General features: G+C 35.7%; 3 protein-coding genes across 3 annotated transcripts in view; all 3 read left to right on the plus strand.

Annotated features, from left to right (window-relative positions):
- LOC125809198 (gamma-glutamylcyclotransferase 2-3) overlaps window positions 1-19,269 on the plus strand; it is a 1,073,903-nt gene that overhangs the window by 805,615 nt on the left and 249,019 nt on the right. The gene's annotated exons all lie outside the window — the stretch shown is intronic.
- Window positions 1-19,269, plus strand: part of LOC125809206 (uncharacterized) — a 226,957-nt gene that overhangs the window by 189,062 nt on the left and 18,626 nt on the right. The gene's annotated exons all lie outside the window — the stretch shown is intronic.
- Window positions 1,064-18,432, plus strand: LOC125809165 (uncharacterized). Its single transcript, XM_049488821.1, has 6 exons — window positions 1,064-1,564; window positions 16,779-16,904; window positions 17,243-17,394; window positions 17,538-17,697; window positions 18,002-18,188; window positions 18,294-18,432. Exons 1-6 carry the CDS (start codon window positions 1,064-1,066, stop codon window positions 18,314-18,316), a joined length of 1,149 nt encoding a protein of 382 aa, XP_049344778.1. The 3' UTR covers window positions 18,317-18,432.

The raw sequence follows: 19,269 nt of genomic DNA on the forward strand, positions 1-19,269 counted from the left end.
TTTAATGAAGTAAAATACATCTTAATTAATTAATGTTAAGTAAAATGAACTATAAATTTAAACACATGGCATGCATGTATTGAATTGATGTATCCACCCGATGCGGATAAGTTTTACCTTTACATATTTTATAATTTTATTTATTTGTGGGCTTCATAATTACATAGCATTAAAAATATTTTATTTTGCCATATCAAATTTATTTTAATGATAAATAATGTAGTTGAATGATTTTTAAAGGTAAAAGCTTTAAATTGAGTGATTTTATTGATACAAAAACAAAGTACAATGACTTTGTTAGATAATTTCTCATAATGCAGGGGTGTTCAAAACTGAATTGTAACCGATAAGCCAACCGTAAAATTGACTTATTAGTATTGTGTTATCAAATAAACGGTTGGGAAACAGATTAAAATTTTATAATTAACGTCTTATTGGTGTGAGGACGGATTATTCAATTCCCTTATCGGGTAAACCATTAACCCGTTTAGAGTTACCATACTTACATTTTTATTCTAGTTATATTAGCCTCATTTAATATTTTACCATAATAGGTAAGAGTAATTATACATTGTTAGTCCCAACTCCTAAAGGCCAAAGCCGTAAAACCATGAAAACTTATTTACTTTTCTATAATTATCTAGTGTTTTCTTTAAAGAATTGATCTTGTTACGGCTTAAAAGCCATCCTTTTTGTAAGGTGCGTTCATCGAGAAAAAAAGGTACTATAAAGATTAAAGGTTAATTGATACATCACTCGATAATAGTTAATTCGTCACCGAACCAACCAATATCTTATATATTCGCTAGTAGATTAGTAAATTTAAAAATCAAATTTTGGATCGAATCTTTTGATATTGTGTTTTTAGAGTGGAATTCAGATTTACATGACAATTTTTTTAAAAATTTTTGTTAAGTGATAAATAAATAAATTTAACTAAAGTGACTGTGTAAGAGGAAATTCAAAAATTGAATAAAGTAAAAACTTAAAAAAAAAATAAGTGAAAAATTGTCATGACTTCAGTCTAGTCTACTCTGTTTCGCCTTTGAATCTCTGTGAGAAGATGACTTCACTGGGCATCCCCACTCAATGGGCAGTCATGGCGGAACACAATAACCAAATACTCACCGTGAATGTACGCTCTGTGAGAGCATTCAAGAAAATCAACCCATTAATCCACTTCCCTAAAATCTCTCTTTACAACCATCACTCACATTTTCAACTTTGCTTCTCGCAATCTTCTTACAATAGTACTCACCAAAATCCCCATTCATTTGTGACAAAAGGTTTCATTCTTATAATCTTCTCATTCGCTCTTCTTTCCCTTCGTATAATTTCCACTATTCTTCTTCCTGAGTTTCCTCAAAGATGGAGTCGACTAATCGCATTCTCTAAACAAGCTGAGTCGGAGCTGATGAGTAGTTGTCCACAGCATTTGATTCGAGCTGTGGTTGCCTATGAGGATAGACGATTCTTTCGCCATTTTGGCGTCGACCCAGTTGGCATTGCTCGTGCTGTTTTGTCACTCTCGTCTCGTGGTGGCGGAAGCACCATTACCCAACAGGTATGAGTATGCAGATAAGGTGTTTGTTTTTATGTCTCACTGATGAATGATCCTTCCGAAGTTTGGATTGTTGATTGAGTTTTAAACAACCGGGCCAGAATAACCTCTTTGGATAACACTCACTTCTTTTTATTTTATGTCCTTTGTCTTGATACATTATTTTAAGGAAAAAAAAGGAAATTTTTAGTTTTAAACGATCTTAGATATTTGTATGATTCTAAATCATTTCGTTAGAGTCAAAAATGAGAATTTTAAAATATTTTTTCTTAATTATAGTTAGCTGACATGAAAGTTCATTTTTGGGCATTTCACTGCAGTGAAATATTACTTCTTGGTTCACTTTTTCACTTTTCGAGAGTCAAAGTGTATTAATTTTGATTGATATTTTTAGATGTTTCTTTTTTATTATATTAGCATGAGAAATATTGCAACTTATACTAGTATTTTTTGTATAGTTTTCAAACATCTAAATTTAAAATATTTAATTAATTAATTCAATTTAGGTTTGAAGATGAGTCAAATTAACTCGAGTGAGCAAAATGTGACAAGTAAAAGTGAACGGAGTGAGTAAGTTTAGAGTACCTTCTGTCTTCAGAAAAGAGAAAGCCAGAACTCTTTCTTTATTTTCTTTTGTTTTAGTGGGATTGACGCTAGGATAGCTAAAGCTGACAAAGTAAATTAGCAGTGAAATTTTCATTTACTTTAATTATGGGTATGATTCTTTTATCAGTTCAGATAATTTAGTGGGTTGTTATTACGGTTAGACAGGCTAAATTTAGAAGGAGAGTCATCTGTCTATGGTAGATTATTTTAGAGAAGAAATGAGCTGTCAGAAAAGCCAGAAATGTGCGCAAGTGTATGATGGGTCTCACTAAAAGCTTAATTTAGGTAACAGTTGCTGTCAGGACAATAATCTTCAATAAAATAATCATTGAACTAATCACTCTATGTATACTACAATTGGTCAGAAGGATTACATGTCACACTTTGTGTTATTTCTTAAGAGTTGTGGGAAATCACCACTCTTATTTATTAATCTAAAAAAAATGGTATTGTCACCTCAAGTGAATATAAAATTTAAAGTAAACGATACCTTTTATTTGAATAATGACTTTAGAGAATATATTATGAGGTCATGGTTCATGAGTGTTCAATATTCTTATACTATTAATAACCATGGATTCAGGCGGTAATGCCACATAGACGCTGGAAATGTCATATTTTACGCCCTCAGTTGTTGCTATCACCTAATGTGATGATATATCTCTACTTGGTCGCCAATCAATATCAAGTTGGTGTAAACAGAGTTAATTCATGTAGTCAACTATAAGCATTAGAGGAAAGAATGAAAAAGCAAACGCAGAAAGCAATAGTAGACCAATTCCAGCCTCATCTGTACAATTTCCAGCCAAACTGTTTTTGTTCTATCTTTCATCATTACTCTATATGGAGTTCATCTTATTCTTTCTCATTTTAACTTTGTCCAGTATTCCTGTCTTTGGTTTTTTATCAAAAGAATTTGTCTATCCCAACTTTACTGCTTCCAATTTCCAATTTGTCGATAGCACCGGAAGTTTCTTGGTTTCTCGCAATGGAACATTCAAAGCTTCTATCTTCAATCCCGGTCCTGAACAAGTTAATTTCTATTTGTGTGTTATCCATGCTGAATCCAATACCATTATCTGGTCTGCAAATGGTGATGCACCTATTTCAACTTCAGGAATTATGAGGTTGACCAAGAATGGTATTAGTATTACTGAAAAAGATGGCAGTTTTAAGTGGTCAACTCCACCATTAAAGTTAGCAGTATACGCGATGCAGCTAACTGAGACTGGAAATCTCCTTCTCCTTGATCAGTTTAATGGGACGCTTTGGCAAAGCTTTGATCATCCGACAGATACAATTGTAATTGGACAGAAGTTGCGTGTTGGCATGATGCTTTCAAGTGCAATAGCAGGTGATGACTTGTCAAAGGGTCATTACAGGCTTTCTTTGTCTGCTTCCGATGCAATGTTACAGTGGCAAGGTCTGACATACTGGAAATTGTCCATGGAAACCAAAGCTTATACTAATTCAAATTATGCAGTGGAATACATGTCTGTCAATCAAACAGGTCTTTATCTTTTTGGTCAAGGTGGTTCTGTAGTTGTGATAATGGTGAACTTGTTACAATCCACTTTTAGAATTGCCAAATTGGATGGTTCAGGTCAGTTGATCGTTATTAGTTTTGTTGGCTCTGACATCAAACGAGATTTTGTTGGGCCAGTGGATGGGTGTAGAGTACCTTATGTTTGCGGAGGGCTTGGTGTATGCACCTCTGATGTATTATCAGATAATCCTAAATGTTCCTGTCCTGCTAACTTCAATCTTGGATCACATGATTCAAGAAGCTGTGTGCCTAGTGATAGTTCCTATTCTTTGCCAGTTTCTTGTAATTCCACCAACCACAGTAATCTGTCGAATTCTTCCTCCATGTCGTACATAGGACTTGGCTTTGGTATGGACTACTTCACTACTGATTTTACCAAGCCCTTCAGGGATGGGGTAAATTTGTCCGTTTGTCAAAATCTCTGCTCAGTAGACTGTTCATGCTTGGGGATATTTTATGCAAACTCGTCTGGTTCTTGTTACAAACTTGAAGATGAAATAGGGTCAATTATGTTAAGGACAAGTAGAAATGATGATCTGTTGGGATTTGTTAAGACCCTGGTTGGAGTTTCAACAACCTTAGGAAACAATGATAATTTTGATCAGGAAGCTGCAGACTTTCCTTTAGTTGCAACAGTGATCTTACCTTTCACAGGAATCTTCCTACTCATGGCGCTAGGTTTCATTATGTGGAGAAGATCTAGACCCCAAAGAATGGGAAAGATAGAATCCAAAAAAAGCCAACCCAGTTCTCCTTCTTCAGAGGACCTGGATGCCTTCTACATCCCAGGATTACCTGTACGGTTTGAGTACAAACAGCTTAAGGCTGCAACTGATAATTTCAAGACTCAGATCGGCACAGGAGGCTTTGGTGCTGTATATAAGGGTGTGCTCCCTGACAACACTCTGGTTGCAGTAAAGAAGATAATAAATTTAGGCATTCAAGGGCAGAGAGACTTTTGTACTGAGATTGCAATCATTGGCAATATTCACCACATAAACTTGGTCAAGTTGAAAGGTTTCTGTGCTCAAGAGAGACAACGCCTATTGGTTTATGAATATATGAACCGTGGATCGCTTGATCGCACTCTTTTTGGTCATGTACCTGTATTGGAATGGCAAGAACGGGTTGAGATAGCTCTTGGTTCTGCCCGCGGACTTGCATACTTGCACAGTGGCTGTGAACAAAAGATTGTCCACTGTGATGTGAAGCCAGAGAACATTCTCTTGCACGATAATTTTCAGGCAAAAATATCTGATTTTGGCCTCTCCAAGCTGCTGAATCGTGAAGAATCCAGTCTATTCACAACTATGAGGGGGACTCGTGGCTACCTTGCTCCTGAATGGCTCACAAGTTCTGCAATCTCAGACAAAACAGATGTGTATAGCTTTGGAATGGTACTCCTTGAAATTGTAAGTGGAAGGAAAAACTGCTCTTTAAGAACACAAAGTCACAGCCTTGATGATAGTGCTACTGGAGATCACTCATCATCTTCATCTGCACAGGGACTTGTTTATTTCCCTTTATTTGCATTAGAGATGCATGAGCAAGGAAGGTACCTTGAACTTGCTGACCCAAAACTTGAAGGGCGGGTCAATGGTGGAGATATAGAGAAGTTTGTGCGGGTAGCATTGTGCTGTGTCCATGAGGAGCCATGCCTCAGGCCAACTATGGTTAGTGTTGTTAGCATGTTAGAGGGCGAGATACCACCAACTGCGCCAAGAATGGAATCTCTAAACTTTTTGCGCTTCTATGGGCGACGTTTTTCAGAGGCATCAAACATGGAAGAAGCTGGAGGCCAGATTGATGCCATGTTATATCCGCAGGCAAATACTTCTCATACAACCTCTCGGAGCGTCTCTAATGCTTACTTCTCTTATATTTCGTCCCAACAAATCTCTGGTCCAAGATAGAGTCTAGTTGATGCTACTTGATTCTATAGAAGTGGAGTGCAGATAATTTGTAAATTGTAGTCCAAATGTATATTAGTTTACTCATGAAGTAACACGAAAGTTGAATTTCTAAAAAGGGAATGCATTCCATTCTTAACTCTTGGTTCAATCTTGTTTAAATACAACAAACGTGTTTGATGTCCGTGTCCGGTAAATGGTGCAAGACGGTTTTTAATCTCAATATCTGATCAGGTTTAAAAGTATTGCCTCTTCCACCAAAAAGGACAACAGCAAACGAAACAAACTAGAGAAGAACTAATACTGCATATACTAAACCAAGATGTTTTAGTGGGAGAATTTTATAGAATGGCATGGAGGATGCTATGTCCGGGCTATATTAAGTACTCAAAAATAAGAGTAACTTGGTTTTATGTTGAGGTTTGTTTGACTTGCAGATTATGTTTGGTAAAAAAGAAGCAACAGGAGATTTGGGAGTGGAACATCTAAAACTTGACAGCCATTCAAATGAGACCTAGAATTCTATATCAGCTTTGAGGTCCTTCAACAATAGCTTTTTCTAGTTTTAGTAGTGAGAGATAGGTGGTCCTAAGAGTGAGAGATGAGCTTCAACTTCATGATATTCTGATTTCTAAAACCCAAAAATTTCTTCCATTGAAAATAGATAGCACCTTCTTATGACTTCCTCGTTCAATGTAGAAATGTGTGTTTCATCCTGACACCTCCACTACGATCATCCCTTTTCCCTTCGCCCACCCTCCAACCCCAGTAATTAGGAAAAGGATCTTGCTTTATGAAGTATTTATTATTCTTCCTTTCTATATGGAAAATGCCTCACAATATAACAATTCATATAGGAATTCAATAGCCCAATCTCTTAGTTAAATGAGGACTTGGTGGAGATTATTGCTGCTAAGAGCTTACTCTAGATTTGTTGCACAAATATCATTTCCCTTTTTCTTTTTTATAGAACACAGAGGGTACTTTCCTTCCAACTGTCCCTATCTGAATCTTATCTGGTGCACTTGCAGGAAATCCAACTTGTTAGAATAGGTGTAGGAACAAGAAAAGTATATACAATCTTACTTAAAATAGGAATAGGAATAATAAATAGAATCCTACTTGGAAAAAAATTGTAATGTAGTGTCATAGTTGGTAAAGAAATCTAATGTAGTGTATATACATAGAGTCTCAATGTAATAATGTAGATACACAAATTCAATAATATTTTTTTTCAATATTTCTCACAATAGTATCAGAGCTTCTAAGACCCTAGTAGAGAATAATTATAATAAAAAAGGTTCAATAGGTGGTTATTGTTAGTATGATTGGACAGATTCTAAATATCTTTACATATCTATGTTATAACTCTAAATATTTGTGTAATGATGATAGGAGATAGCATAGATTAATGTAGCATATTTTCAGAGATATTACAATTAGGAATAGCATATATTTAGGGATATATAGCAGATTTTTAGGCATGTAAATCAGAATTCTTTCTATTTAATGGAAGAACTTCATTTGAGAGAACTCATTCAACAAAATTGACATGGTATTAGAGCCTTTTTTAGTGCTTTGATTCTTAGGGTGTGTTTGGTATGAAGGAAAATGTTTTCCTGGAAAACAAGTTGATTTTTGACTTATTTTCTCATGTTTGGTTGATGAGTAGAAAATATTTTCCGGAAAAAATTTTTAGTGTTTGATTTATGAATGAATTTTTTTTTGAGAAATATCTTTTATTTTTACTAGGGTAGAAAAATAATTTTTGAAATTGAAAATATTTTTTAAAAACGAACTTAAATTTTTTTGGGGGTGGAGTGGGGGGGTGGTAGGGGGTAGGTTGAGGATAGGGATGAAAAAATGAAATTTTGAAGTTGAAAATATTTTTTAAAAACAAACTTAAATTTTTTTTGGGGGGGTGGGGGCTGTTAGGGGGTGGGTGGGATGGGGGGCTGGTAGGGGGTGGATGGGGGGTCGAGGGTTGGGGTGAAAAAATAAAATTTTGAAGTTGAAAATATTTTTTAAAAACAAACTTAATTTTTTTTTTTTTGGGGTGGTGAGGGGGTTGCTGGTATGGGGTGGGTGGAGTGGGTAGGGGCGAAAAAAATGAAATTTTGAAATTGAAAATATTTTTGAAAAACAAACTTAAAATTATTTTTTGGGGTGGTGGTGGTGGGGGGAGGGGGCTGGTAGGGGGGTGGGTGGGGGGTCGAGGGTAGGGGTAAAAAAATGAAATTTTGAAATTGAAAATATTTTTTAAAAACAAACTTAAATTATTATTTTTGGGGTAGGGGTGGCGAGTAGAGGTGGGTGGGTTGGCGGTGGGGTCGAGTGTAGGGGTGAAAAAATAAAATTTTGAAGTTGAAAATATTTTTTAAAAACAAACTCAATTTTTTTTGGGTGGGGGGGGGTGGGGCAGGCCGGGGAGGGGGCGTGGGTGATTGAGGATCGGGATGAAAAAATAAAAAATTGAAGTTGAAAATATTTTTTAAAAACAATAAAAAATTGATAGGGGGGCGCGGGTAGTGGGTGGGGTAAAAAATAAAAAATTTAAATTAGAAATACCTTTTAAAAATATTTTTTAATATTTTTTTGGGAGGGGGTGGGGGTAGGGGTAGGAGTGAGGGTGGGTAAAAAAAATTGAATTTAAAAACAAGCTTTAAATTATTATTATTTTTGGGAGAGGGGGGGGGGGGGTTTGGTTGGGGGGCTGGTTTGAGGGTAGGGACAAAATAAATTGATTTTTTCAACAAAAAAGTAATTGTAGTTTGAAGTTGGAAGAGAGTTTTGGAAAATGTTTTCCTTAAGTTTTGAAGGGAAGTCATTTTCCTTAAATTTGAGGAAAATGAGTTGATTTGGAAAACATTTTCCAAAACATTTAACCCAACCAAACATGAGAAAATTGGAAAACATTTTCCGGAAAATGTTTTCCTTCGTACCAAACACACTCTTAGTGTCTTTCATCTATGGTTTCTTTCAGAATTTTTTTTTGAAAGTTTTGGTTCTGCTTACTGTTTTTTAGTCAACAGTAAGTCCTAAGTATCTTGGAATCTTAGTCTTGGTCATTTTGGTTATTTTGTATCATTGCATTTCTATCTTCCTTAACTTGTCAAGAACATGGCGTCATATCAGTTTGAGTCCTTCCATGTTCGTTTCACAGGAAAAAAATACTTTGCCTGGGAATTTCAATTCCAACTATTTGTCACTGGAAAAGAATTATGGGGACATATAGATGGAAGCGATCCTACTCCTACTGATCCTACAAAGCTCGGTCAATGTAAGGTTAAAGATGCTCGGGTGATGACATGGATTTTAGGGTCAATTGACCCTCTTATTGTTCTTAATCTCAGGCCATACAAGACAGCAAAGGCCATGCGGGATTATTTAAAAAAGGTTTACAACCAAGACCATAGAGCAAGACGCTTTCAGTTAGAGCATGAAATTGCTATGTATTCTCAAGGAGGTCTCTCTGTTCAAGATTATTTCTCTGGATTTCAGAACTTATGGGCTAAATTTACTGATATCGTTTATGCTAAAATACCTTCTGAATCTCTCTCCATCATTCAAGGAGTTCATGAACAAAGCAAGCGAGATCAATTTTTGATGAAATTACGATCTGATTTTGAAAATGTTCGCTCCAACTTGATGAACCGTGATCCATCTCCCCCGTTGGATGTCTGTTTTAGGGAATTACTTCGTGAAGAGCAGCGTCTCTTCACACAAAATGCTTTTCATCAAGAAAATGTTGTCACTCTCGCATTTGCAGCTCAAGGGAAAGGAAAGGGCATGGATATGGCTAGAACTCAATGCTACAGCTGCAAGAAATATGGTCATATTGTTAGCAATTGTGGCAAGAAGTTTTGTAATTATTGTAAACAACAAGGACACATTATCAAAGAGTGTCCCACACGTCCTCAAAACCGTAGGGCAAATGCTTTTCAAGTTGGGATAAATGGTTTAACTACAGATAACTCGTCTTCAGTAGGACAAGTTCTTACTCTTGAAATGGTACAACAAATGATCTTGTCAGCATTTTCAGCTTTGGGGCTGCAAGGTAATGAGGTAATATCTAAATTTTGGCTTGTTGATTCTGGCGCTTCCAATCATATGACCAATTCAACTAATATACTCAAAAACATCCGTGAGTATAATGGTCCAACACAAATTCAGGTTGCCAATGGTAGTAATTTACCCATTACCAAGGTTGGGGATATTACTGAAACTTTCAAGAATGTTTTTGTATCACCAAAGCTCTCCACTAGTCTTATTTCAATTGGCCAATTGGTAGATAACAATTGTGATGTGAATTTTTCTCATAATGGTTGCCTTGTGCAGGATCAAGTGTCGGGGACGATAATCGCGAAGGGGCCTAAAGTTGGAAGATTGTTTCCTATACACTTTTCTATTCCTCGTGTTCTAGCTCTTGCTTCTACCACTACTAAGAATGAGGTTTGGCATAAACGTCTGGGACATCCAAATTCTATTGTGTTGTCTCATTTGTCCAATTCTGGTTTATTGGGAAATAAAAATCAATTTTCCGTTGCTTCCTTTGATTGTTCTACTTGTAAATTAGGCAAAAGTAAAACTCTTCCTTTTCCTAATTTTGGTAGTCGTGCTGCAAAGTGTTTTGATGTCATTCATAGTGATGTTTGGGGCATTTCACCAGTTATTTCTCATGCTCATTTCAAGTATTTTGTGACATTTATAGATGACTATAGTCGGTTTACATGGATGTATTTTCTTCGATCTAAATCTGAAGTGTTTTCCATATTCAAGAAATTTTTGGCTTACGTTGAGACTCAATTTTCCACATGCATCAAAATATTAAGATCTGATTCTGGTGGAGAATATATGTCTCATGAATTCAATAATTTCTTGCTTGAGAAAGGAATTGTATCACAACGCTCTTGCCCATATACGCCACAACAAAATGGGGTTGCTGAGCGTAAAAATCGTCATCTTTTAGATGTCACTCGTACTTTATTGATTGAGTCCTCTGTTCCATCTAAATATTGGGTTGAAGCTTTGTCTACTGTTGTCTATTTGATTAATAGACTTCCATCTAAAATATTAAATCTTAGAGTCTCCATATTATCGTCTTTTTCATAAGCATCCCAGCTATCATAGTTTTCATACGTTTGGTTGTGCTTGTTTTGTGCACCTGCCTCCTTTTCAACGGAATAAACTCTCTGTTAAGTCTATTAAATGTGCTTTTATGGGCTATAATACTTCACAGAAAGGTTTTATTTGCTATGATCCAAGTTCTAACAAATTTCGTGTTTCTAGAAATGTTATTTTCTTTGAGAATCAATATTTCTTTCCTACTCAAGTTGAGTCATCTTCTGTTTCTCCTCTTCTTCCTACTTTTGAGGATTTGTCATTGTCTTCTAAGCGGTTCAAACCAAGATTTGTGTATGAACGACGTCGGCCAACTTTACCCCATCCCGAAATAGATCCGCCACCTGAGACTACTCCACTACCAAAATCTGAGATTTCTTCAAGGTCTGCTCCTCTTGAGCCTCCTTGGCGATCTACTAGAGTGTCTCAAACTCCTAAACAGTATGGTTTTTCTTCTACTTTATCCACCATCTCTATTCCAACAGGTTACTCACAAGCTTCCAAGCTTGAATGTTGGCAAAAGGCAATGAAGGAGAAACTTTTAGCTCTTAAAGAAAATAACACATGGGACATTGTTCCTTGTCCTCCAAATGTCCGTCCAATTGGATGTAAATGGGTTTATTCAATTAAGCTTAATTCTGATGGAACTCTTGATCGGTACAAAGCTCGATTGGTGGTCCTTGGCAACAAACAGAGTATGGTGTAAACTATGAGGAGACTTTTGCACCTGTAGCAAAAATGACTACGGTGCGAACTATTATTGCCATTGCTGCATCACAAAATTGGCCTCTTCATCAAATGGATGTCAAAAATGCTTTTCTTCATGGTGATCTCACAGAAGATATTTATATGAAACCCCCACATGGTTTGTTCTCATCACCTACATCAGATGTATGCAAGTTGAAACTGTCTTTATATGGATTAAAACAAGCTCCAAGAGCTTGGTTTGACAAGTTTCGGTCTACTTTGCTTCAATTCTCTTTTGAGCAGAGCAAATATGATTCATCTTTGTTTTTTCGAAAAACATCTGTAGGTTGTGTTCTTCTTTTGGTGTATGTAGATGACATTATTATCTCAGGAACTGATTCTTCACTAATCACTAGCCTCTAGCAGCAGCTTAAGGATTCTTTTCATATGAAAGATCTTGGTATTCTTACATACTTTTTGGGGATAAGGGTCAGAAAAATATCCCAACTTTGGTCGGATTTGCTATTGTGATACTAAACTTTCATGAGGACCTATTACCTTCCTAGACTATTTAATATTGTATTCTAAACATATATATTTGTCCACGTAGACACATATATACCTTTAAAATACACTATTAAATAGTTCAGGGGGTAAAAAATATGGTATTAAATAGTCTAGGGAGGTAATAGGTCCTCATGAAAGTTTAGTATCGCAACAGCAAATCCGACCAAAGTTAAAGTATTTTTCAGACCGTTATCCCTACTTTTTGGGGTTAGAAGTTCATTATAATTCTTTAGGTGTGTTCTTGAACCAACACAAATATACTTAGGACTTGATTGCTTTGGCTGGTCTTCAAGAATCTTCCTCTGTAAATACTCCATTGGAATTGAATGTAAAGTACTGTAGTGCGGAAGGAGAACTTCTTCCTGATCCAACTTTGTATCGGCAATTAGTTTGGAGCCTAAATTATCTTACTATTACTCGGCCTGATATCTCTTTTGCAGTTCAACAAGTGAGTCAATTTATGCAGGCTCCACACCATCTACATTTGGTGGTTGTCCATCGCATCATTCGATATCTCTTGGGAACATCTACTCGTGGATTATTCTTTCCTAGTGGTTCTGAGATTCAACTTAATTCATTCAGTGATTCTGATTGGGCTGGATGTCCTGATACTCGTCGCTCCGTCACGGGTTGGTGCATGTTTCTTGGAGATTCCTTGATATCTTGGAAGAGCAAGAAGCAAGATCGTGTATCAAAATCTTCCACCGAATCTGAATATCGAGCAATGTCTACTGCTTGCTTTGAGATTGTTTGGCTTCGTGGTTTACTTGCAGAAATTGGATTTCCTCAATCTAATCCCACTCCTCTCCATGCTGACAACACAAGTGCTATTCAGATTGGTACTAATCCAGTTTATCATGAAAGGACCAAACACATTGAAGTAGATTGTCATTATATTAGAGAAGCTGTAGATAAGAGAGTCATTACTCTTCCACATGTATCCAGTGATCTTCAAATAGCTGATGTGTTTACAAAGTCTATGGCACGTCATCAGTTTCTGGTAGGCAAATTAATGCTTTTTGATCCACCGGCATCAATTTGAGGGGGGATGTTAGCACGATTGGACAGATTCTAAATATCTGTACATATCTATGTTATAACTTTAAATATTTGTGTAATGATGATAGGAGATAGCATAGATTAATGTAGCATATTTTCAGAGATATTACAATTAGGAATAACATATATTTAAGGATATATAGCAGATTTTTAGATATGTAAATCAAAATTCTTTCTATTTAATGGAAGAACTCTCATTTGAGAGAACTCATTCAGCAAAATTGACAGTTATTACTCATATATTGTGCCTGTCTGGCTAATGATTATGTTAACAAAAGTTGGGGCAATACTATATGCATGAAAAATAATCATGCTTAGAATGATTGATTTGAGTAGCATTCGAGACAAAGAAAGTAGCACCCCACATCTTTTTGGTTGACTACTTTCTCATAATTGATTTCTGTAGCACCGAACCATCTTTCCGGTGACTACTTTCTCATATTTGATTTGCATAGCACCATGCATCTTTCCGGTAGCTACTTTTCCATATTTAATTTGTGTAGCACCGTGCCAATTTTTAGGTGACTACTTTCTCATATCCAATTTGCGTAACACCGTGCATCTTTCTGGTGATTACTTTTTCATATCCGATTTGTATAGCACTATGCATCTTTCCGGTGGCTACTTTCTCGTATCCGATTTGTGTAGCACCGTGCATCTTCCCGGTGACTATTTTTTCATATTTTATTTGTGTAGAACGATGCATCTTTCCAGTGACCTAAGTTGCGCGGACTCTTCACTTTCGATGCCTCACCCGTGTCGGATTCTCCAAAAATACACTACTTTTGGCGAATCCGACACGCACTTCTTGACATTTTTGAAGAGTCCGAGCAACATAGCCTGTGACTACTTTTCCATTTTTTATTTGTGTAGCATAGCACCATATATCTTTTCGGACTACTTTCTCATATTTGAGTTGCGTAGCACTGTGCGTCTGTCTTGTGACTCCTCAAATCTGATTTGCATAGTTTAGTACATCTTTTCGATGACCCCTCAGATGTGACTTACGTAGTTTCAATTTTCGACAATGTTGTGCAAAATCCAACACCACCTTAAGGTTCAACAACCTCCGGCTACCAAAGCCCAACCTGCGTCGCTGATCACAGATCCCTCATGCGCAGCTAGATCTAGGATTTCAAAGACCGTGTTAGTGTGTGAGCCTGTACGACCAGTCTTCAACGACTTTCTTGTTCAATATCGACTAATCTCTTGATTTCGAGACGATCCATATATTTCATATGAGATTTCGAGCACTTTCCCGCCGTTGTTGCATTGTTTCTAGCAGATCTGAGTTTTCTAACACTGTTTTCTCTTTGTATCAAATTTACTTTTGCCCAAAAAAAAGGTATACTCAAATATTTGCCCAAATAATACTTTCTCTACCGTGATTAAAATAGCATATGTCTGTCTTTTTCTATCTATGGTTGTCGTTCGCCATTGGCCTTTCAATCAGTTGGACATTGAGAATGTTTTTCTCCACGATGATCTTGAGGAAGAAGTCTATATGGAGCAACCACCTGATTTTGTTGCTCAAGGGGAGTCTATTAAGCTTGTTTGTCGATTATGAGGTCACTCTACGGTCTGAAATTGTCTCGAGATTGGTTTGGGAAGTTCTGCACAATAATTTAAGAATTTGGCAGGACTCGTAGGTAGTGGAGTTGATCACTCTGTGTTTTATCGACATTGTGCATTATCAAATCCAGTATTTCATGAGAGGACTAAACACATTGAGATTGACTGTCACTTTGTCAGCGAAAAGATACTCTTAGGAGATATTGTTACAAAATTTGTAAAGTCGAGTGATCAACTTGCAGATATTTCCACCAATCCCTTTATCGGTCCTCATATCAATTACATCTGTTACAAGCTAGGTACATATGACTTGTATGCAACCAATTTGAGGAGTGTTAGAATAGGAATAGGAACAAGAATCATATATCATATAAAAGAGAACCTTAGGCCCGCCTACGTGGCGCCACCACAAACCATAATTCCCGTTTAATTTATTTATTTACAAAATTAGCCTTCCCTTTTATGAAAAGTTGTGACTTTTATAAAAAGTTGCGACTTTAATGAAGAGTTGTGACTTTTATAAAGAGTTGCGACTTTTATGAAAAGTTATGACTTTTATGAAAGGTTGTGACCTTTCCGAAGGGTTGCAACTTTTTCAAATAGTTGTAACCTTTCTGATAAGGCACAATAAACATTTGTTCACACTACCCTTTGTTGTCTATAAATAGAGGGATTTCCATTCATTTAGCACAACGAAAATTCTGAACCTCCTCCTCTTCTTCTTCTTCTTCACAATTAAATATTTGTATACTTTGCTTATGTTGAGTGGCTCACTGACACTATTGCTTATGTTACAGATCCTGGTATGTATTTTTACAATCATTAATTTATAATTTATGCTTATGTTATTAAGGCTAAATGATAAGATGTAATGATTTTCATTTTCCTTTACATTATTAATGTTTGTTACTACGTAATCTTGTATGTAAGATAATATAGTGTTTTAGTTTTAATGTCTGATAGGTTTTAAGTATTATTTTACTAGTAGTATATATAATCCTACTTAGAATATGAATAGAAATAAGAATAATATATAGAATCCTACTTGGAAAGTGATTGTCATGTTGTGTTCTGGTTGTAAAAGGAGTCTAATGTAGTGTCTATAAAAAAAGTCTCAATGTAATAATGTAAATACAAAAATTCAATAATATTTTTCTCCAATATTTCTCACACAACTATACGAGCCAAAGGAATCAAATGTGATTTTAACAGCATCCCTAATTTAACATGATTTCTTATGCTCACGAAGTAATATGTGACAACATCTTTTGAAATTCCAATTTAAAGATCTAGCCAATTATAATGCCTTTTAAAGTTCAGATGGCTGCCAGCTTTTCTTTTTACAACTTCGAGCGGTTTGGATTGACTTTTGACTTATAAGCCATAGGTTTTGGCTTTTGGCCTATTTTTACTATTTTAGCTTAAAATCAAGTGTAAGTAAGCACTTTTAAAATTATCCAAACACTTCAAAAGTGCTTAAAAGCTATTTTGGCTTAAAAACACTTAAAATAAGTCGATCCAAACTGGCTCTCCGTCCTTTTTTTTTCTTTTCTGAAACTTGTAAGGCTCTGCATCCTTTGCTATTAGTCAAGAATTCAAAATTTAGGTTCAGTTTGTTGAGATCATGTTTGTACCATTACTAAAGTTTCATTTATGTGGCAAATACCTCCATACCACTGAAATTCCCATTCTTTTTTGTTCTTCCTTTTCTTTCTACTTGTTGTTTACAATTTCTTCGAAATGCTTCCATTATCTGAATACGAGACATCAGAATTCCCATTTCTATTCGTTCTTTTTCCAAACTATTGTTTCCTCTTTGGTCTTAGATACATGCTAAAAGTAATATTAAGCACCAGTCTGATGAGGCATCTTGGAGAACTAATTGTAAGTTTCATTATGGCATAAACTGATTACTTGTTTGCTTCTCTCGTCATTATCCCTGATACTTGTGTCAATCTTAATTTTCTGCGTCTCTGCTTAAAAAATAATATTGTCTACCATGGTAAAATGTTCTTTATTCTCACTATTTACCTGCCATTTGGTTCTATTGATTGGAGGTGCAAGAGTTTGGCTTTTTGCATGTGTTGTTAGACTCTTTTTCAAGTCGTGTATTTTTGTTCATTCATTGTAATCTACTTATCCTTGGCAGCTTGTCAAAATCTCATTCTTGAAGAATGAACGCACATTTTTGAGGAAAATTGTTGAGATGATTCTGGCTTTAGCACTCGAGGGAACAATCTCAAAAATGGAAATCTTGAGTGCTTATTTGTGTAAGGTCAAGTACATCTTTATTTATTGCTATCATAACTTCATTCACAAATTACTTAAGCGTCTGGAAAATAAAAGCATTTTGCCTTTGTTTCTTTCTTCATATTAGTTTATTTTTTAATTAGATCAATTTGTTTATGGTCCAGTTGTGGAACTTGGGATGGAGATAAAACTGAGAAATGCAAATTGACCTTTCTTGGTTAAAAATCATCAACTAGATGATATTTCAACTATATTATCAAATGGATATACATTTCATGTTCGTCCCTCCATGACATGTCCCTGTAATCTATTTGGTTTTCGTCTTGTTATGCGTGAATTCTAACAGAGCCTAAGGCAAAACAGATTTATTGGGGACATGGTATTTGTGGTATTCAATCTGCATCAAAATTGTATTTTGGAAAGCACATATCCCTTCTTAGCTTGGGAGAATGTGCTATGCTTGCAGCAATGATACCAGCGCCAGAGCTCCGGTCACCATTCAGGGACAGTAGCAGGTTGTAGCTCATAGAAACTTGTAACTTATTTTTCCCTGTTGGATGTAGCTTCTTCTGGTCCTGAGTACTTCTGGTATTCTTATGGGGTACTTCTGCATTCTATTGCTTGTCTGAAAATATAAACCTTGATGTGATATTCTCAGAGGAAAAACCTTCCAAGCTAGAGTTCTCAAAAGGATGGTGGAATTTGGATTTCTTGATGTAGAGATGGCAAGCATTGCTGTAAAACAACATCTCAGATTTAATTCTGGAAGCCCAGATCATCCAGATGGGTCCTTGGTTATATCGTCTTTCTCCAAAGAGGTAAATACACGGTATTTTTTTTATTATAAATAATTGAAAATACACGTTATTTTTTTTCGACATATTAAAAAAATATATCTTTTTTTCCAGTTTCGTTTCAATTCTGATCTTAAATTTTGAGCCAGTGCATTTTCCCTCTACAAAACTCAATGAGATGAATCATCTTTGTAAAATCCGTACAACAAGGAAGTACTAATACTTATAGCACGAGCCATGATAACTCCAAAGATAATTTTTACTCTGCTGGTTGATTGAACTAGCTTCTAATTTACTTTGTCTTGTTTCTGTTGAATTTATCACTTAGCATTCAAGTACCAACACAAAGTGTGATGGAGATTTATTCTCGACCATTAAGAGAGTTTGGGACTGGGAAACAGAAAGCAAAATCTGGGAAGTGAAAGAGGACATGGACAGCTGGGCAAATGGTGTAAAACGATTGGGAAGCATCGATGATTCCAAGTTCAAGTCAAAACTTCTTTTCATTATCAGATGTAAGAGATCTCTTCCAACATTCTCTATTGATTTTTGACACGGTTGATGAGTTTCAGATTTGATTATCCCACACTAGTTGGTTAACGTAGTTTTCTGTGTGGCAGTGCTTTTGCCAAAAGTGCATTAAAGAGAAACAACAAATATTTTGCCAGTGTTATTTGGTGCTCAAGATATAAAAATTACATTCTTATTTAAAGCACTTGACCAAGTGTTTGCTTCCATTCAAAAATTTAAATTGACGATAATTAAAAAAATGGTATACCCTTTAAAAGACTAGTTACAAATGTTGTGTTTTTCTTTCTGTTATTCTTGTCTTCATTTTGCTCTAGTTTTTCATTTTTTATTTTTATCATCTTTGGTACCAAGTTGAAAGGAAATCATTTTAGTGTTTGATTATGGACCAAAAAGTTTGAGTTGAAAAAGTGCTTTTGAGTATCTACTCAACATTGTAAAACTACTTTTAAACTAAGTTGCTCGGACTCTCCAAAAATGTTGCTGCACCCGTGTCAGATCCTTCAAAAATACACTATTTTTGGAGGATCCGACATGCACCCATCTACATTTTTGAAGAGTCCGAGCAACATAGCTTTTAAATGTTACTGCAACTCACTCAGTTCTCTCTGCTAAACAATTTGCTAATTTCTGAGTCATTGAGCTTGACGATTGAGCTTATTGAATAGAATTGATAATATGAGTCATAGATTGAGCTTTGCACAAATTTGATTAGTGAATTCATTAACTCACTGCATGATATACAAATTGGTGTAATGACATCATGCATAAAGATCAGTGAAAGGGCATTAAATGAAACACCAAAAAGGTTCCAGGAGAATTCAGTGTTGGAGGGACTTTGAATACGTTCCTCTGTGAAAACGTTTTCTAACTTTCGAAACGTCTAATTACATACTTTAAGTGACAAATGTCTATTTAAATGGATACATGTCTTGCATTCATTGGCTGGTGCAAGTATAGCATGCATTTTTGTTTTCTCCAATTAGCACCGCCAGACAAGCATTTTTAATCAGGAATTGAAAACGTTGATGGCTACTTGTTATGAATTTCACCAATCACACACTCAGT

This window comes from Solanum verrucosum, unplaced genomic scaffold (assembly GCF_900185275.1).
Source record: "Solanum verrucosum unplaced genomic scaffold, falcon-dt-bn FXZP01000062.1, whole genome shotgun sequence".
Taxonomy (NCBI): Eukaryota; Viridiplantae; Streptophyta; class Magnoliopsida; order Solanales; family Solanaceae; genus Solanum; species Solanum verrucosum.

Bases quoted from the DNA above. Each gene is read 5' to 3' on its own strand.
- LOC125809165 (XM_049488821.1), top strand. From the start codon at position 1,064: ATGACTTCACTGGGCATCCCCACTCAATGGGCAGTCATGGCGGAACAC. The intron at 1,565-16,778 runs GTATGAGTATGC...TATCCTTGGCAG, and splicing joins GAAGCACCATTACCCAACAG to CTTGTCAAAATCTCATTCTT. The intron at 18,189-18,293 runs GTAAGAGATCTC...TCTGTGTGGCAG, and splicing joins ACTTCTTTTCATTATCAGAT to TGCTTTTGCCAAAAGTGCAT.